The sequence below is a fragment of the Boleophthalmus pectinirostris genome, unplaced genomic scaffold (assembly GCF_026225935.1).
Source record: "Boleophthalmus pectinirostris isolate CB_2022bp ecotype Guang Dong unplaced genomic scaffold, ASM2622593v1 HiC_scaffold_3, whole genome shotgun sequence".
Lineage (NCBI taxonomy): Eukaryota > Metazoa > Chordata > Actinopteri > Gobiiformes > Gobiidae > Boleophthalmus > Boleophthalmus pectinirostris.
Window position 1 is genome coordinate 26090581 of NW_026571299.1, and position 21606 is coordinate 26112186.

Sequence of the window (21606 nt, forward strand, 5' to 3'; positions counted from 1 at the left end):
CTAGGCTAGTGCATGTCAATGGCCACAGTTATCCTGTCACTAAAAACAGTCTTACCCACTCCACAAAACACCTGAAACAAATCTATTATTACACCAGACTGTCAATTTAAATGTTTGAGTTGACAGAATAAAGTCTGAAATAAAAATAACCTTGCATCACATGAATCATTGCATGTTGAGGGACTATATTGTCATATATCAGTCCGCCGCTGCCAAGCTTTCTATCAGGAAGTACAACTCGCTGCTGCTGCTCAGACATAAATCCTTCAAATGCAAGATTGTTTTTACTTCTAAAATTATTCTATCAACACAAATATTTATATGGACAGTCTGGTGTAATAATAGATTTTCTTCGGGTGTTTTGTGGAGCAGGTAAGACTGTTTTTAGTGGCAGGATAACTATGGCCATTGACATGCACTAGCCTAGCACCAGGGACCTCTGCAAACACAAGGACTGGATGGAATATTTCAAAAAGTGTCTCCACACGTCTCCAACACTTAACACTCACTAGGAAATGAGGCCCTATGTCCAAAATTCCGAATTGTCTATTTAAAAACACAGTGGAGGACTTACCACATGGCATCAGAGGGTCAAAGAGTCTTTTTAGTTTGAAAGAACAAGTCAGCTTAATTATGCAGTGTTTGTGTGTGTTGAACATGTGCGAATGAAACAAAAACAAAATACAACTTCAGGTCCATTTGTGATGAAGAAACTACATTAGAATATAGATCAGAAAATAGGGGCCATACGATAAATGTATTGTTATTATCATTATTACCTGAGGTTAGAAACTAGAGGAGGACCAAAGAAGAGATTTATAGATGTAGTGAATGGAGCTTGAATTTAACTGGTGTGAGAGGACTTATAAAAGTATCATGAAGCGGATTAAAGCAGTCAGGAGATGTTAGCTATTTAAAATAGCTTTGTAATGTGAGGTTATTTGCAGGTTCTGACCCGGGGCTCATCTCCAGGTGCACACAGACAGATGGGACTGGGATAATGAGCGCAGATCTTATTATAACGAGAGTTTTGCTTAAGGAAAAGCTCCAATTAAACCAAGAATTCAACTTGACAATTTAATTAGTTATTTTGAAATGTTGCTATGTTGTGTTTCTGCATTGATGAATTTAATATCAGAAAGGGCACCAGAAGAACAGTGGTCTCCTCACTGCCAAAAGGTCTCCAGTTCAATTTCCAGATGTGGAGTTTACAAGACGCCTGATTGAATATGTTATTTTTTGTCATTTTAACCAGGACTAAAGCAGTTCTAAAGCGTCGGAAACACATCTCAAGAGCTGTACTAAACCAGAACTGAACCAGGTCTAACCCAGGACTAACCAAATCAAAACCAAGGCTAAACCAGGTCTTCGCCAGGTCTTCGCTAGGTCTTCACCAGGTTTTCTCCATGTCTTCTTCAGGTCTTCACCAGGTCTTTACCAAGTCTTCACCAGGTCTTTGTCACGTCTTCTCCAGTTTTTCACCAGGTCTTCTCCAGGTCTTCGCCAGATTTTCGCCAATGAGACTTTTTAAACTCAGGGCACTAAACCAGACTGTAAACAAACTCAACTTCCAAGAAACAGCTATTTATAATTGTGATAAAATGTCATTGTTGTTGACTCAGACTAAGACTAAGACTTGAAAACTAGACAAAAATTAAGAAGAAATAAAAAAAAGTAATAATAATAAAAATGTCAAGATTATGGCTAAAATTCAATTAGAACTGTCTTGTCAAAATGAACACTGCTCCTATATCCCATCCATAAACTGCATCTGCTGCTTGGTTCCAGTCAAATGAAGCTCACTGAGGCTTGCGGTTACAGGGAGAACAGGCAGAGTTCCATATTAGGAATAGGGCTGGGTATCATTATGAAGTTGCTGATACGATACATACCTCGATACATAGGCCACAATACGATACATACCTTTATACAGTGCCCGTTTGATTCAATATGATGTATTTCAAATTGATTCGATATGGTTCAAGAATAATAAAGGCTAAATCATGACTGTGATACAAGAAGTCTTTGTTAAACTACTTCTTGTGCAAGGTTAATGCTAAACACAAACATTTTAATCCTCAAAACAGTGAAAATGTCAAATGAGTCGCTAAACGAGTTCTTCATTTAAACAAGCAACAAAACTGTGGCTCTGTAACAAAATAATTTAGTAAAATATACCAAAAAATACTCTTGGCGATATATTGATACAGCTGCCCATGATTTCGATATTGTATCATCACATTAAACTATATGATATATTGATATTTTGATATTTTTGCACACCCCTAATTAGGAGTAGGAATTTTATCACAGCAAAAAAGTGAAAAACATTTAAGACCAGTTACAGAGAAGGGAGAGCATTTTTCAATACAAACTGAACTGGAGTCAGAGTCAATGGAGCCAGAAGTGCCCATGCTCACTTCCTATTTGGAACACTGACCAGATGACTAGTTAATAGATGCATCACGAATTTCGGACTTCCGGGCATCGCGCAATGCATACTGGGAATGATTTCCCGAAAAAGTGAACATCAAACCGCTATGTTGGTGTCTATTGTCAAAGCCAGTCTTTTCAAGTCTTTTGAACCATATCGCTTTTGTTTCTGGTTCTGATACTGTCATATTTTAGTTATGGGATTTGGTCATCGTAATTGTGTGGTTATTGGATGTCCTAACAGCAGAAAACGGCTCGGGAAATGGGCTTCGGAAGTTTGCGAACTCCATAACTGCAAAAGGGAATCAGATCTGTGTGACTACAAACCTCAGTTCAAACTGTTTCCCTTCCCAATGGAACTGAAAAATAGTGAAAGGTGAAGGGCAGTATTGATCCACAGGAAGAACAAAAAATATAACCTTTGGCTGCCTAAGAAATCATCCCAAGTTTGCAGTGAACATTTTGTATGTGGAGCACCATCAAAGTGAAATCCTGTTTGTTAAGCGAGAGGTGCAGAAGACAAGCAGGCTGAGCTCGCACTTTCTTGTTCTTGTGGTTTTACAGCAACATCATGTCTTGGTCACTTTGCAGTAGAAGGTGTTTCTTTGTGAACAACTGGTGCCTTTCGCTTCGGCATTGACTTTTAAAATTTGTAACCAAGGTTGAGCGAGGGATTGGAATCCCACTTTGATGACGCTCCACATACATAATGTTTGCTGTAAACTCGGGTTGATTTCTTAGGCAGCCAAAGGTTAAATTTTTGATTCTTCCTGTGTATCAATACTGCCCATCTCCTTCACCTTTCACTATTTTTCAATTCCGTTGGGAAGGGACACTTTGAACAGGGGTTTGCAGTCACACACATCTGACTCCCTTTTGCAGTTGTGGAGTTCGGAAACTTCCGAAGCCCGTTTCTCGAGCCTTTTTCCTCTGTTATGGCATCCAACAACCACACAATTACAATGTCCGAATCCCATAACTATAATATGACAATATCAGAACCAGAAACAAAAGCGATATGGTTCAAAAAAACTTGAAAAGATCGGCTTTGTCAAAAGACACGTCCTGCAGGGAAAACAAACATGGCTGTTTGAAGATCACTTTTTCGGAAAACCATTCCCAGTATGCATTGCACGATGACCGGAAGACTGAAATGTATTTGAATTCCCATTAGAATTTCAAAATAAAAGACTTCAAGTGTATTTAAAACATGGTGCTTTATTCATACAAACACATATGTAACTCTGCCATATATTGCTTTATGCTTATTGTCAATAGAGTGCATCTTTTTGCAAACTAAAAAAAAAACATACAACACCACAATATATAATAAGCATCTTCAAATGTTCTGAAATCCAGTACAAATTGTCACTAGGCTTGATTTCCTATGGCATCGCTTCATGCTTCATTTAAACAGCATATGAATTTCGTAATACAGTCCGGTCAATATTGCTCATGCGTTTTATAGACAACTATTTTGAGAACACACAACGGATGACGAAAATGCTACCAACTTTACTTTGTGGAAAACTAAGAAATAGCTAGAGAGAACATGCGGATAGACGGTGGTTTAAGGAAGGAGCTAAACTATAATTTCATGCACGATTTAGCTAACATCAACGAACTGTTTGATTTCCAAAGCACGGTTAGATAAAGATCATGCATTTGTGAGGAAAAAGAATGGATAGAATCGTGAACAAATTCTGAATACTGATTTGAAAATGTGAATTATGAAAAAATAGTAATGCTCTTGGGAAAAAATAATATCAAAATATGAATGAAAATGAATCAAAACAGTTGCGCTGCGTAGCTTTTCTGGTGGAGGATACACCTATTTGTTTCCATGGAGATGATGTTCCGCAGTATGACCTTGAACTTACCTATCTCTATGGAAACAAGCCGGTTATGTCACCAGATCAAGTTACAGATCTGATCTACGAAGAGGCCTGTAACTTAGCAATATTAACACCGACTATGAAATAAATGCTAGATTGATAGATGTAATGCCATACTGTGGAACATTCAAAGCATAGCAGTAGAGTTGTTAAGTGATGATGTAACTTCCGAGTCGATGATAGACCTGTTTGTTTCCATGGAGACGGTGTTGCTTTGCCAAGAATGTTCCACAATACTAGCATGACCTTAAACCAGTGGTGTAGTGGGGATTTTTAAGTGCGGGTATGCGATTTGTGACTGAACCAAGAGGACTAAACCAGGACTAAATCAGGTCTAAACCAGGTCTAAACCAGAACTGAACCAGGACTAAAGCAGGACTAAACCAGGTCTAAACCAGGTCTAAAGCAGGACTGAACCAGGTCTAAACCAGGACTGAACCAAGACTGAACCAGGATTAAACCAGGGCTAAACCAGGACTAAACCAGGTCTAAATCAGGTCTAAACCAGAACTGAACCAGGACTAAAGCAGGACTAAACCAGGTCTAAACCAGGTCTAAAGCAGGACTGAACCAGGTCTAAACCAGGACTGAACCAAGACTGAACCAGGATTAAACCAGGGCTAAACCAGGACTAAACCAGGTCTAAATCAGGTCTAAACCAGGACAGAACCAGGACTGAACCAGGATTAAACCAGGTCTACACCAGGACTAAACCAGGTCTGAACCAGGACTACACCAGGACTAATCTTTGACTTGAGAGCAAGAGAAGAGAACCCCGAGCCAAGGAGCAAGGTGTCCGCAAAACGCGATCGGGTGACAGCTGCACTTATCCCCGTGGGGTTCGCAGCTCTGCACGGGTGGGCGCACCCCTGGGCCCGTCCCAACACGCAGTCCTGGATCAGTTCTGGCCCGGTCCTGGTCCCTCATGTGGCAGGTCACTATAGGACAGTAGTGCAGATCTCATAAGTTTATGCAGTTTGTTTTCATCATTGCCAATAGCTCTGGTTTTACATTTAAGTTACAGCTATTTTATATTTGTTATTTTTTTATATCTCATATCGGGAAAAGTGGGTGGACGGCGTACTCCCACGTACCACCCCCACAACACCCCTGCCTTAAACTTATCTATCTCTATGGAAACAACCCAGTTGTGTCAGCAGGTCAAGTTGCAGGTCTGATCTGTGGAGAGTCCTGCAACTTGACTCAGTATTTTTGAGCGATAAAAACACCTGTAAGATAAAAAGATAGATTTAATGCCATACTGTGGAACATTTGAGGCAAAGCAATAGAGTTGTTAAGAGATGATGTAAATAAATAAATAAATAAATAAAAATAACATCAAGTAGGTGGTGGACCTTCTCTCAGAAAAGTTAAACAGTGAGAGACAGTGGGTCCCTGTTTATACCAATGACAAATTTGTGTTTCTTCTAGAAGGTATTGCGAATGATAATAAATTTTACAATTTTCAAGATTTGTGTCAATAAATAGCAACACATCAACTTTCATATCAAGTTTTAAAAATTCTATATTGCTTCCTCAATGCAATTTCTGGTGACAATGTTGCATCTTGTCTTTTAAAATGGTGAAACTTAACACTCATTTTCTGAACAAAACACTTTCTTATTATAACACATTTTGTCCAATCCAAAATTACATACAATTAGTGATACAGTATATGGCTATATTTGAACACCACCTGCTAGTTATCGCCAATAGCTTTCACTTCTATTCTAATCCATTAGATCAATTCAAAAATTTCACATCGAATTTCACTATATAGCTCATTTACAAAAATACACTCTTGTTTAGACTGCTCTATTGCATACTCTATGGCTAATACATTATGATTAGTGTGGCCACATTATTAGGTACAAATTTTCAACATAAGCTACATCTTTTTCCCATCCATTGGTGATAAAATAAGTACGTGGAGACTTGGTGTGCCTAATAAAGTGGCCAGAAAATGTACATGGTAACTAAATAAATAGGTCGTGTTCACTATTTTGTTTAAAAATATGATATGCAGCATGGATTACATCAAAGATTAGGTGTTGATGTACTGTTGTCTGTGGAAATATTTTCAGTTTAAAACACAAAGTATGAGTGGTGCGTGTTTTGGTGTCTGTAGCAGCCGCGTGACTCCACCTCAGAGTAGTGAGCATTAGGAGAGTACTTCATTTAAATACTGATAGACTGTGATTGTCATTGACACAAATAATACTCTGATGAATTTGAAACATTTTTGGATACATGGAAAACCAAATATACAAATTCTGAAAGAAATATGGGAACTCAATTCTTCATTTTAGAAAAGTGGGGAAAGAAGTCACAAGTGTGGCAAAATGCACAAACCAAATGCAATTTCATATTCAGTTTCATGTGTTTCTTTCTTTTTTTTTTTCAATAGCATTTTTCTGTTTTTGTCTGTTTTTATATATATTTCACTCCAAAAATTGACCCTAAATCTCATTTAATTATTTTATGTTGATCCAAGCAAAACATCTGTTTATATTATATATCTCTTTAGTCAACTGAAACCAACTGAATCCAAAAAAGGTGACCTAATATATGTTTTAAGGCCAGTATTTCAATGTTGTCTTGTTGTCTTTGGCTGTTTGGGTCAATGTTATTTAATTGAAATTTATCCTTTATTTTACAAGGCAAAACAAATATGAACAAATTCTCATTTCCATTGTTGGCCTGGGTATTTTTTTTTTCAGTTGAAATGATTATTCCAGTTTTCTTTAGCATATTACCACGTGTAACATAACATAGTCTCTCATTTCTCATTCAGTGTTGTGACTTTCCCTTCAGGGCCACTATAAAACATATTTGCCTGTTTGTGTCCAAATAGAACATGAATATTTAACACTATAATACACTGAAACAGCAGCGGGGTGAACGGAGCCAACAGTATCCTACAATATACTGAAAACAACAAAGCAACAACCGATCCACAATGTCAAAATCTGAAAATATAATCCTTAAATAAACTATAAAAGCATCACATAGCCATTCATTATTGCAGAGTTTTGTATGTTGCCCAAAAATGTATAGAAATGATTCAGAAATGAGCAAATGAAAGGCTGCCCAGCGCGTTGGATTGGTGATGCATTGCCACAGGTGTTATGGCTCTTTCTCAACATGACTCAGTCTAAACATTGACGGGCCTGTTGCTGCCTGTGGACATCTGTGGCTCTGCTCCCCACCAAATCTTTAATAAAACATTCAGCTCTCTGAAAATCCTTGGCTTTAGTTTGTATTCTGTGCTCAAGAGGACGGCACCATTTTGAAACTCATAAACAAAGGTAGTTTTGTGTCACTTCTTTTTTAAACAAATACCTATTTTTGACACTGGAGTTTGGTAATACGTTTGAGTTGTTTAAATACCGAATTTGGTGCTAGTAAATATTGATGTGCTGAGAGCAGTTTGTGCTTGTGTTTCAAAAGCTCAGACAAGATTGTAACTTCATTTTTTATCATTTTTAAACATAAAACATTGTGCCATAAAATGTTGTATTACATTGATATTTTGCAGATGATATCATCAACATTCCTGGAGGGGGGGGGGGGGGGAAATTATGTTACTATGGTAACTGATGAACATTCTGCCATAAACATACATGTAGAACTCCCTCAGCATGATGTCGCTGCAAACTATCATTATCATTTTTGTGCTTTTTTTTCAAACTAAAATAAATAAAAACAAATATCACTTATTATTTATCCTACTCAATAACACGTTTTTACAGTGTACATTTTGTATTAAACATGACATAATTTATTACTATTTCTTTGTAAATTGAATTAAAATTTAAGTCAATCAGATTTCAGATTGTGTGGGGTTCTCCAGGGGTCGATCTTTGGACCGTTGCACTCAATCATTTTAGACTTTTTTAGAGATGGTATCGAAGTGTAGACAACATTGACCGAAGATAAAGTATATTGATTTAATATAACTCTCTCAAACCAATTAATATTATGGATAGAAATGTGCTTTTAAAAATATGTTTTCAATGCCCTTTAAATTGTAATGGAATGTTAAGTGTGACATCATGGGTCCAACTGTTCGATAGACACAAACCGCAGATATAGCTGAACCTCTCTGAACCTCCTGAATTAAACATAGTAGTACATAGTTTTATGCTAAATAAGATCAATGCATGTATTTCTCACACAACACAATGGAATGTTCGAACAGGTTTAAGGACTAGATTATAATGGTAAAAATATGCTATAATTTGTCAAAAAATCATCTTGAAACTAAGGTACTTCTATGTGCAGTCTAATATTTCAAAACTGCGTTCTACAAAGCCATGGGACAGTTTAAAATTATTAAAATGCAGAAATGATCATCTCTAATTTCATTTAAAACAAAATTTGTTACCAAATTCAGTGTCAAAAATAAACCACTACCTTCATTCTTAGATTTAGATGAACTTTGCCCTCTCCTATACCCCTGCCCAGTCTTGTCCACTGAGCTCCAGGAGGAGGCCCAGCAGCGGCAGCACGGTGACCCAGAGAGGAGCACTGATCCTGGGGGAGGCGCTGGGGCACAGGTCGAACAGACTCCCCTGGAAGGGCATCTTCTTGGAGTCCTGACGCAGCGTCTCCCAGATCAGCCTCACTTCACCTGTGCAGTTGGCCAGAGCTTTGAGGGCGCACGAGTGGAAGTTTTCCCAGTGGCTGAAAGAAAACAAAGAAGAACATATATACATTAGATCACCATAAAGATAACACTAGTGATGGGCAGGTCTGTCTGATTTCTGGGGGTCAATATTTATCCTGGGTACATTTTCTTTGTATTACAACTTGTTGTTATTTTTATGTTCTACAATAAGCTTTGGGCTACAATACAATAATCTAACAATAGTTTTGGAGGATTTATTGTGCCAGTTGCATAAATTACTTTCAAAATTATTGTTTACTGCCTGTATTTTCTTCTCTTCTCTTATTCAAACTTCAAAATATATTATCGTGACAGGTATAATTCATGTTTTTGCAGATTTTCCAAATAAAGTTTAGGCTGGGAAATGTAGAAATCATTTTCTTTGCTCAATCGCTCAATGGCAATTTTACATTTTATTTTGTCTTATTACAGACAATTAAATCTGGCTTTTGTGTTGGGTCCTCCGCCTGTTTGTTTCCATATCCACATATTCCACAATGTGATATTAAACGGATTTACATTTATTAATTGCAGGTGTTTTATTGCTGATAAAAACACACTGTTAATTACATGCTGTGAGCTTCTTGTCTCCATGGTGACAGATACATTTAATACAATAATCTCTGTGAAGACAAGAATGTCCCTCTTCCACAAAAGTTACATAGTGGATCTTTAAGGTTAATATTTGTGGATGTTTTACGCTGGATTTCAGAGGCAATACCACCTTTAAGGATCACAGATACAATAGCAAAATTAAATTTTTTATACTTTAATTCTCAAAACTTTTATCAAGAATGATTGGAAGAACATTGGGAAGAACTCTGAATAGTCGGAATAAACTGAGTTGCATTACATTATAAAAAAAAAAACATGACATATTAATTATTTTTGTTAGTTATGCATTCATTTTTGTCCAATTAGGGATGAAAAATCACACATGCACACACTCCAAGAGCTGTATTTTCTGTTTTTCTCACTAATACTGTGCAGTTCAAAGTCAAATTTGCATGATGAAGTACTGTCATGTATTTTATTTTAGAAATGTAAATGTAAATGTATTCTGAATACCACTAATGGAAAAAGTAACTGCTCCTGCACCACGCTGAGCGAGGCAGCGACTGACCTGAAAGATAAGATCATGGCCCGAATGAACACAAGGCAACCCCGATGCCAGTTACAGAGGCTAAGTGAAGTACCATCTGAAAGTCACTTCAGCAGCAGTGATCCTAGATGTGTTGGGCTATAAGAGCAACCATGGGAGCCATGCGATACAATACCCACCATGGCAAAGACAGTTAGAGGCTAAAATCAAGGAGGTGCGGAGAGAAGTGAGCCAACTGTCAGAGGCCCAGAAAGGTGCAATGAAAAAGCAAGTGCCCAAGAGGTACAACCAGTTGCCCATACCTGAAGCACTCGAAACTGCCAAACAAAGGCTCCAAGCCTTGGCCAGCCGCCTAAAGAGGTACACACGAGATAACGAGGCCAGACGAATAAACCGGCTGTTCGCAACACAACCGGCGAAAGTGTACGCTCAGTGGCAGGGTAATAACAGCAGAGCATACCCACCAAGGCTGGAGACTGAGAGGTACTGGAAAGGCATATGGGAAAGGGAGGCATCACATAACACCGATGCACAGTGGCTGGTGGATCTGAGAGAAGACCACAGCAACCTCCCTGAACAGAATCCAGTCACCATCACAGTGGCAGACATCCAGGGAAGAGTCTCAGGTATGAAAAACTGGACCGCACCGGGCCCGGACATGATCCATGCGTACTGGCTAAAGAAGCTCACTGCCCTCCACGAGCGCCTGGCAGCACAAATGAACCAGCTGCTAAGGGATGGGACTCACCCTGAATGGTTAACCCAAGGGCGTACGATCCTGATCCTAAAGGATCCTTCAAAGGGTGCAGTCCCATCCAACTATCGGCCAATAACCTGTCTCTCCACAACATGGAAGCTCATGTCAGGCATCATTGCGGCTAAGATAAGTGGGCACATGAATCAATACATGAGTGCAGCACAGAAGGGTATCGGCAAAAACACCAGGGGAGCCAAACACCAACTCCTGGTTGACCGAACAGTCGCCCGCGACTGCAGAACCCGTAAGACCAACCTGTGCACTGCCTGGATTGATTACAAGAAAGCCTATGACTCAATGCCACACACATGGATCACTGAGTGCTTGAAGCTGTACAATATCAACAGGACTCTAAGGGCGTTCATTGCGAACTCGATGCGGTTGTGGAAAACCACCCTTGAAGCCAAGGGGAAGCCACTTGCACATGTGTCCATCAAATGTGGCAATATACCAAGGAGACTCACTGTCCCCCACTACTGTTCTGCATAGGCCTGAACCCTCTCAGCCAAATAATCGACCGCACTGGCTATGGATACCGACTCAGAAACGGGGCCACCATCAGTCACCTCCTCTACATGGATGACATCAAGCTGTACGCTAAGAGTGAGCGAGACATCGACTCACTGATTCACACCACAAGGATCTACAGTACAGACATCGGGATGTCATTCGGGCTTGAGAAATGTAGCAGGATGGTGACAAAGAGAGGGAAGGTAGTCCACACAGAGGGGGTGTCACTCCCAGAGGGAACAATAGCAGACGTTGAGGACAGTTACAAGTACCTTGGTATCCCACAAGCAAGTGGCAACCTCGAAGAGGCAACAAGGAAAGCGGGCTACGGCCAAATACCTGCAAAGAGTGAGGCAAGTCCTTAGAAGCCAGCTCAATGGCAAGAAACAAGGTGCAGGCAATCAACAGCTACGCCCTGCCAGAGATCAGATACCCTGCAGGGATTGTAAGCTGGCCAAAGGAGGAGATACAGACCACAGATGTTAAGACACGAAAGCTCCTGACCATGCATGGAGGGTTCCATCCCAAATCCAGCACCCTGAGACTGTACGCAGGCCGGAAGGAAGGGGGCCGAGGACTAGTGAGTGTGGGAACCACTGTCCAGAATGAAACATCCAAGCTCCTTGAGTACATCAAGGACAAGGCCCCGGCAGATGAGGTGCTCAGAGAATGTCTCAGACAGTGGGGTCCAGAGGAAGAGGTGCTGGAGGGACCATCATGGCAGGACAAACCCCTACATGGGGTGTACCACCGGAACATAACTGAAGTGGCTGATATCAAGAAATCCTACCAATGGCTTGAGAGGGCTGGTCTGAAGGACAGCACAGAGGCACTGATCCTGGCTGCTCAGGAGCAGGCCCTGGGCACTCGAGCAATAGAGGCCCAGATCTACCACACCAGACAAGACCCACGGTGTAGACTGTGCAAAGAGGCTCCTGAGACAGTCCAGCACATAACTGCAGGGTGTAAGATGCTGGCAGGGAAAGCATACATGGAGCGACATAACCAAGTTGCGGGCATAGTGTACAGAAACATCTGTGCAGAGTACGGGCTGGAGACCCCAGGATCAAGGTGGGAAACACCCCCAAAGGTTGTGGAGAATGACCGAGCCAAGATCCTGTGGGACTTCCAGATACAGACTGACAGAATGGTGATGGCGAACCAACCAGACATAGTGGTGGTGGATAAGAAACAGAGCAGAGCCGTGGTGGTTGACATCGCAATACCAAGCCATGGTAATATCAGGAAAAAGGAACACGAGAAGATAGAGAAATACCAGGGGCTCAAGGAAGAGCTGGAGAGAGCCTGGAAAGTAAAGGCATCAGTGGTGCCTGTGGTGATCGGAGCACTCGGGGCTGTAACCCCCAAACTGGAAAGAGTGGCTACAACAGATACCGGGAAAAACAATGGACATCTCAGTCCAGAAAAGTGCAGTACTGGGAACAGCAAAGATACTGCGCAGAACTCTCAAGCTCCCAGGCCTCTGGTAGAGGACCCGAGCTGAATGAGGGTGAGAGAGACCTACCACCGTGGAAGGTGAGAAACACATTTTTATATATATATATATATATATATATATATATATATATAATATATATATATATATATATATATATATATATATATATATATATATATATATATGTACATATGTGCTATATGGTTTGGCAACACAGCAGAAGTGTGCTGGCCTGATTGATCAGTTGGTTTCACTTTGTAGAAACCGTCTGACGTCACAGCATTGGAATTTGTTTGCTCGACAGCAGGCGGGTACTTTTTGTCATTTAACCAATCGCTGCTATTTGGTAGTCACATATGTAATGCAGCGCTAACGGGGCTAATTGGTGTAATAAAAAAAATAATAATAAATTTCTCAAATCCCGTAGGAAAAAGGGCAGTAACGTCTTTCCCCTTGATAAAATTTACCAAACATTCTCGTTATTCTGGCTTTAAATCCTCGATCTTGAGAATCGTTGACAACACTGAATGCATGTCTCTTCGCTGATTGGCTGGTGCCCAAACTCGCACTTCTGGGGTTTTTGCAAACCGTCTAGTGTATTCTGATTCCTGACCTAGTTGCTGGAGAGAAATTAATTTGAGCAGAGGCACTAGGTGACACCAGCCTGGCAAGATGCGCGCAGCCTGAGTACAGAAAACACCGTTGTCTGTGCGGTTACACATGGATCTAGGGTTCACATGAAGTTGCTACACTAGCTGGCGATATTGTCAGCTCTTTCAAATTGTTTATTGCCTTGTGATAAAATAAGTTATAATGCTAAATGTACATTAGTGAGGAGGATACGTCTTACCTGTATGTGTAAATGACAAGAACAAACGTCTCAAACTTCAGTAGCCGGACATCCACTCATACCTGATTGATAGAACTATCCCCGCCCCGCAGAGAGTCTGAAATCTGCTGAAATCCTCCAAGACACTGACATGATACAGACAGAACAGAGACTCTTTCTGCAGGAGACATGCGCAGGGAGAGTGAAAGGGAGAGATGGGTGTGATGCGCCGAGGAAGATGCTCATTTGATTGTGTTTTGAACAGTTATTTTGCGTTTCATACACACACCCTCCTCATGGAAAACACGAAGAAATACAGATGAGGCAACTGATGTGACTGTCAAACAGAGCTGCTGCACGTGAGCTCGGCATCAGTGAGTCAAGGGTGAGATTTTGTCGATGGCACCGTGACGAACTGACTCAACGCAAAAAGATGACAAAAGCTTTCAGAGGATATAAAAGCAGACGGTCCGAACTTAATAATGTTCTTGAAGATGTGGACACCTGCGGCTTACATTCAGGTGCAGCCTATATATGTACAATTTTAAAATTTTGTTAAAACTTAGTTGATGCAGTTTATATTCAGGTGCGCTCAATAGTCCGGATTTTACGGTAAATTAATGCAAGGTAGTTTCCAGGCTAAGCAATAACATCTCCATGGAATCAAGCAGTTGGCAGACCCCATCAGAAAAGTTACACAGTGCACTTTAAACTTTTGTGTTATGAGTACTTTCTTATTAATTTCTTCAAACTTTTAATATCGCAAGGATTATTATCAAATATAATGTGAGTCCCTGGATTTTCTGCTGTATTAAGTTTGCTGTGCCAAAGCTCTTTGAATACTCAGTCAGAATGTTTACTTTAATATATGAATTCCCAGCCTGTCTCATATAAGTCTGTTTGAGCTTTTGCTTTCTGTGTAATATACCACACATAACTGAGGTTGTTGTGATGAGATTTTAGCTGAGGCTTTAGGTGTAAATCTCCAATAAAGTGAGTTGTTTTAGGGTCCATGCGGTAACAATGACAGAAGAGAATTTCATTACCGCTGCTGCAAAGTCATAAATTATGGAGTACAGTGGTTCACAGTGTCTCTGCTCCATTCATATCTGTGCTCCCATCTGAGACTGTGGCATCTGCTCAGGCTCCCTCTATCAGACTTTCACAAATCCGAGTTGATTTAGAAGTAAAGCTGTACTATGTAACTTTTCTGGAAGGTGGATGTTACTGCTTTGCATAGGCACTAAGCACATCTATCTCGCAAGTGTTTTAAGGGCCCATATTAAGATATTTTTTCATTTTCTCATTACAAAAATACCTGGAGTTGTGTTTTGTTTCTTTCACACGTTAAACACACTAATCTTCCTTATTTAGGCTGAGTTCTTCTCTCAAACAGAAAAAAAAAAAACTGTATGCAAAACTGTGCTTGTCTGTATTTTAGATTCGCTTTCACTAAAATCATTTGGATAATATCAGACTTGAAATTGTCAGTCTCTGCTGAACTGGAAAACTGTGTCTTCATAACATCACACGGTGGAACAGAGCATTTTTAGCTTTGATATAAACAGAGTAATAATAATTCTTAAAAACATTACAACATGACTTAAAGCTCAATATATCATAGGATATTTAAGTTGCTGAAAAATAACTTGGAACTTGCATTGTTGCTGTGACCAGACTCAGCTCCACAGATCTGACCTGCAACTTAGCCTACTGGCATCACCTGCTTGTCTCCATGGATGTATATCAGTTAAATGCCATACCGCAGAACAAAACTGGGTCTGTTTATAATTAAAGCTGCATTGTGTAACTTTTCCAGGGGTGGGGATGTTATTGCTTTGCTTGGAAATTCCACAGTATAGCTTAGAACGTATCTTAAATCTTCAATTATAGGTGTTTTTATTTTGCAAAAATACATTGAAAATCCTGCGTTCTTACTGTAAGCAGGGTGTCTCTCAAGCTCTGATCTGTAACTAAGCCCAGTGGCATCACCTGCTTGTCGCTACAGGAGGCTCCATCGTTAATCCCTTTTAGACTTGTCCTTCAAGTTAGTCCTGTTTTAGATATCCTTTAAATCTTTTTTATTTAGGTGTGCTCCTTCTATATTCATTATGTTGTTGTAGCTCACTCACTCAGCACTTTGTTCTGACAATGACATTGAAGATTGAGTTTTTCAGAGGGTGCCTGGTCAATAATGGTTTCATTACAATCAATCACAGCAGCTCGGTGTTAAAGGTGCAGAAAACAGAGCACAGACAGCTGTAGCAGGATACAAACCAGACCATTTCAGACTCTAAACCAGGGCTACATTAAGACTAAACCCCATTCATTCAAGTAACAAGACCTTGACAAGACCAGTGACAAGACTTGTCTTGTGGTTAGAGGACCACTGCTTTAGGGCACTTTCTCATTCACTGAATACTTGGGGAGTGCACCACCTGTTTCACACGTTTCATGTACACAGCCTACACCTTTCTGTCTGCGTATGTTAAATATTCGCCAGACTGGCGCCACCTAGTGCCTCCGCTCATTTTCATTTCTCTCCAGCAACTAATCAGGAATCAAAATACAACAGATGGTTCCTAAAAACCCCGAAAGTGCAAGTTCGGGCACCTGCCAATCAGCGAAGAGCCATATTCCTGAGATTGAGGATTTAAAGCCGGAATAAAGAGAATGTTTGGTGAATTTCATCAAGGGGAAAGACCTTCTTCTTATGGGATTTGGGAAAAGCTTAATATACCAGTTAGCCCCGTTAGCGCCGCATTCACGACCAAAATAACAGTGATTGGTTAAATGAAAAAAAGTACCCACCTACCATCAAGCAAACGAATTCTAACACTGCGAGGTCAGACAGTTTCTACGAAGTAAAACGAAGTGAAACCGGCTGATGAATCAGGCTAGTTAAATATGACTGTCTGTGAAATGATGTTCAGAATATACCTGTGACCGAAATAAATAAATCATTCCCATGTCATGATAAAACATGTCCCAATACTCAGTGTATTTGAACCATAATAATACTTCTATAATAATACTACATTCCTGCCTGGCAAATACACAATAATATCTCTGTATTTTTTAGACAGAGGGATATCACTCATCTCTCCCTCCTTGAGTCAGAACCACACATAATCATCCAATCAGATTTGTTTATTTCAGTGGTAAATGTGAAATGAAGCAGCTCATTGGTCACCATTATTCATCATTTTGAGTAAAATGACATTTCTCTCACCTGAGATGAACACAGTTTAGTGCTTCACTTATAGATTAGAGACATTAGATTATAGATGTTTTTCATTCCCTGTGATATATTGTTTCTTTCTTTTTTGTGTGTCCCTGACTGGCTAATCCACCTGTCAATCACAAACATCTAAACTTGGGAAGATTTACAGATAACCAGGACTCACATCTTTGTAATATACTGAAGAAGTGTGTGTGCTGGATGCGAGGCAAACTCCTACTCTGGCAGAGTAGTTGACCTTTTCTGACTGCACTGCAGCCTCATCATGTCGATATTGTGACACAAAGTATTGCCTTATATTGCAATATCATACATTTACATGCAAATGCAACCCCATCATGGCATTGTTTGCTTGGCCAGTCAAAAGCACATGCTTTTACAATACCATAACCATATCCTGTCTTCCTGATTTCCAATGGGTGTGATTGCCACATAACTCAATCAGGGAAATGGAAAGTCTGTTCGTGTCCTAACAAACATGAAAAAAAGAAAAATAACAGAGAACTGAGAAACATGCACAGATTTCTGTAGAAAACAAAAGCACTGATCTCTTCTGTATTTTATGTAAAAGAAGACAAGGCTATAACAGTGTTTGGAGATTTTTTTTCATGCTGAGACTCTGGAGTCTTTGGAAGGAATGTCAGTGTTTCATTGTTTGATTTTCGGTTTGTCAAATCAACAATTTTTGAAATGCTCAAAGAAACCCCTGTGGTGATATTCAGCTACACAGAAATATGTAACCTAAATCTTACTTTATTCATCATTTTTATGCATATCTTTTTAGTTTAGTTTATTCTTGCCATATTTTTTTTTACTTTGTTTGGAGCTGGCTTCCACACAAACCACAGAACTGCCCTGTAAGTTTCCATTTACATGCAAACCATTCAGCAGGAGCTAAACAGAGTCTCAAGATCATGAGAATTTGTCTCATTAGACAAGAAGGTGACACAACAAGATCAAGTTACAGGTCACATCTGTGGGGAGGCGAGTCCATTCATATTAAGAATGCATGTATGTATAGACTGGAGAACTATAAGGAAACAACAGCCTGACACTATCTCAGACATTTCCCTTTTGCCCTGATGAAGATCTCAAAGGCTGACTCTTTATTGAAGCCCTGTGTGACATACAGTGCGCTACGACAGTACAAGGCAGATCTTGTTCTTTGATACTCGCTCAGATATGTTCATGACTTAGTGTGATGAGGCACAGGCCCCTAAACATTTTCCCATACGCCTATCTCCTTTACTCTTCTTGAAGACGATGTGTATGTGTGTCTTACTCGCAGACTGCAGCCACGCCCGTCTCACTGGTCACGTTCTCCTGTTGGTTGTCCAGACTCTGTCCCAGCGCGAGGACACAGTCAGAGAAGCCTTTATATGCACTTTCACACCTCACGTCCACGGCCTGTCCCCACTCCAGCACACACAGCAGCACTGCAATACACAAGACACCAGAAGAATCAACACAGTTCTGTCTCATATTCTGAGGAATAGAACCAGATACTCTGGAGTTCATTTGCACAAACAAAGAAGGGGCATATAAAAATAGAACGTACTAGTTTATGAGTTCTGGGGTACTGCTTTAAAGCTTCATTATGTAAGTTTTCTGGTGGAGGGTTGTACAAGCGTTGTCAAAAGTATCGAAGGTCAGATACTAATCCATACTAAAACTAGAATCAAAACTATTATCGATGTTCATTTAAGCAAGTATCGATACTGAATAAAAAAATCACTGGATAAAAATGGACCTTTCCAGAACATCTTGAGTTTTATCAGAACCCCTTATGGTAAGACCTCATGGTATAATAAACAAATAATATTTTGTGTTGAAAATTCAATATTGTCTAAAAAGGAGCTTTTGAAATGATCATGGGTATCAAAATCAGTATTGAGAATCCCTGTATCATTCATTCATTCGTTTTTCAATATAAAACCAAAAATAAGAAAATGAAAAAAATATTTTCTTCATTATTTGTCTCCAAAACCAAAATGAAAAAACAGATAACGATTAGTTTTTTTCAATTTTCGATTTTGTGTTTAAATGAATAATGAATAAACGCTCGTTTCCCGTTTCCATGACTTAAACTGCCATGCCGGACTGAACCAGGACTGAACCAGGACCAAACCAGGTCTGGGACCAGATTGGAACCAGACTGGGACTGAGACCAGGACTGCGTCTGGGACCAGGACCAGGACTGAAACCGGGACTGAAAATGGTTTAGTCCTGGTTTAGTCCTGGTCCTAGTTGTTTTTTCATTTTCTTACTTTTGGTTTTATTTTGAAAAAAAAAAAAGACAAATGATACACGGATTATCAAGTATTGTGTTTATTCCTTAGTACTGAAATTGCATTTGAAATTTTATCATGACAACACTGCCACCTACTTATCATCATGAAGATTATATTGCATCCCCTGGAATGTTCCACACTGTGGCATTAAACGTTACTATCTGTGCAGTGAAGAGGCAAGCCTGCTCACAGAACACAAAATTGTCAAGGTGAGCAACAAACATTACTTTGTAACACTATGGGCTAAGAAATGGCTTCTCCAGGAAGATTATACAGCAGGTATCAAACTCCCATCCACAAAAGACTGCAACTTTAATGCACAGATATACTGGCGCTTGGTGCTAGGTCTATTTGAAATGTTGTAGTAGTGATTTTGATATTAAGGAATAGACTCTATAATCAATACTAATTCAGATACCACAATGATAACATAAACACTCTATTTCGATGATAGAATGCCATTTTTTACTAAGTACATTATAATACCATGTGGTTTAAGAGCTGTGTAATCCCTCAGTGGTCCAGGTAGGTTCCATAGTGGTCCATGGGTGTATACTAGTCTATGTGCTCTTATACTTGTTCTGATACAACTCAAGATCAGTCTAAATCTATTCACAAAAGGTTCATTTCTGTCCTGTAAATGTGACTTTTTTAGTATCGATACCTGCTCAAATGAGTACCTAGTTTTAGTATCGATTAGTAGGCTGATTTTATATATTTTTAACAACCCTTATTGTATGAATTACGCACACACCGTTAACCAGCTGTCACTGCGCCTCCGCCTTATACGGGAGCAGAGATGAAAATGAACTCGTCGCACTGAGCTCTGTGCCGTTTATTGTACAATGTCCTTGTCACTTACAATGAATAAATAAAGCAATCAATAGTTACGCTAAATAAATATATATGGCGCATTTGTTTTGGATCGATATAAAAATAATGAAATGAAAAAGTGACAACATTAACATCAGATTTAGCCTGTCAACAGTTCTGAGTGTATGCAGACTATTGCAGTAAAGCTAAAGATGAAACAGAAACCTCCAACTGGCAATAATGAAGGTAGATGAAGATGGAAAATAACAAAAGATACAAAATAAAACTAAAACTAAAACTAAAATAGATACATCCATTGTTAAAAGCCTAATTGAGATTAATCTATTTCTGGCACAAGCACATTCCTAGTGTGTCAAGTTTATTCAATGACAATTCTTTTTTTTTTTTTTTTTTTTTTTACCATTAGATTAAAGCCGCACTGTGTAACCTTTCTGAAGGACATTTCTATCTACCTCCACGGTGACAAGAAGGTGACAACCAGATCAAGTTACATACGGGTCAGATCTGCGGAGGGGCAAGTCCACTCATACTAACAGCGTGACATTTTGACACTTTGCGGCAAATGTCATCAACAATCCCCGGGGATGTGATGCTAACCGTAGGCACTGCTCTGTCTCGGGCTTTGTTAGACTTTAATCTGTGCTTTAGTTGAATAAAATCTGACTTTAAGAACTGATTTAGCTGGGATTACAACGCCTGAGCTGGTTGGTGCTGTTAAAAAAGTCTCTTACACATGAAATGAAACAGCTTACAACTTAAATGATTCGTTTTGGAGCAATATAAAAAGAATGGAATTAAAAAGGTGACATCATCATTATCAAGTTGAGCCTACCAACAGTTCTGAGTGTATGCAGAGTATTGCAGTAAAGCTAAAGATGAAAAAGACACCAACTATTGACAATAATGAAGGTAGATGGACATGAAACGGATACGTACTTAGTAGATAGCCTAACTGAGATAAGACTATTTTTGGCACAATGTAACTTTAGCCTTAAACTAGATCATTTAGAGATCATTTCATCTCGTTATGTGATCGTGTAGTAGTAAACGCTGGCTGCACCCCATGCTCTTAAGCCCACGGATGTGTATAGTGGGTGTGTAAAAGAAGATGCTAGCCACGGCGCGCGTTACTATCACGCAGTGCCAACATGCTACGCTCATTCAGATTCACAAAGATCGACAATTATCCAATCATAAAGACAACTAACATTGTAAAACAACGCCATTTTGTGTGATTTAAGATGGTAATAAACGTGGATTTCAATCTCACCTACGGCAATCGCTAGAACACCTCCTGTCTTCTTCTGCGCCGACATATCCCATTTCAGAGAGGCACGGCTGGAGACGCGTGGCTAAAAGCGGCGATGGCGTGTCACGAGGAGGGGAGCATTAGCTTTTCAGAGGTTCCTTCGTGGCTTTACGGGTGAGACAGTTGGTTTAACGCGGTGAAAAGGCGGCGGTGTGGTGCGTAAACCGCTCGCTCCCCAAAAACCACGGCCCTGCGCGCGGTCTTCTGCTGCTGGTGGTGACGTTACCTTGCCCCCCGGTGCGTCTGAGCTCATGCGTCCCCCGATCCGCTCTTCAGC

At 39.8% G+C, this 21606-nt stretch overlaps 1 protein-coding gene across 1 annotated transcript; it reads right to left on the reverse strand.

Moving 5' to 3' along the window:
* Nucleotides 1-8779: 8779 nt before the first annotated feature.
* LOC110171282 (neuritin-like) lies at nt 8780-21336 on the reverse strand. The gene is made up of 3 exons (XM_020936972.1): nt 21291-21336; nt 18178-18331; nt 8780-9014 (listed from the first exon to the last, which is right to left on the reverse strand). The coding sequence occupies exons 1-3, from the start codon at nt 21334-21336 to the stop codon at nt 8780-8782; spliced, it is 435 nt and encodes a 144-aa protein (XP_020792631.1).
* Nucleotides 21337-21606: the final 270 nt, after the last annotated feature.

Bases quoted from the DNA above. Each gene is read 5' to 3' on its own strand.
- LOC110171282 (XM_020936972.1), bottom strand. From the start codon at position 21,336: ATGTCGGCGCAGAAGAAGACAGGAGGTGTTCTAGCGATTGCCGTAG. The intron at 18,332-21,290 runs GTGAGATTGAAA...TGTGTATTGCAG, and splicing joins TGTTCTAGCGATTGCCGTAG to TGCTGCTGTGTGTGCTGGAG. The intron at 9,015-18,177 runs GTAAGACACACA...GTTTTCTTTCAG, and splicing joins GGCGTGGCTGCAGTCTGCGA to CCACTGGGAAAACTTCCACT.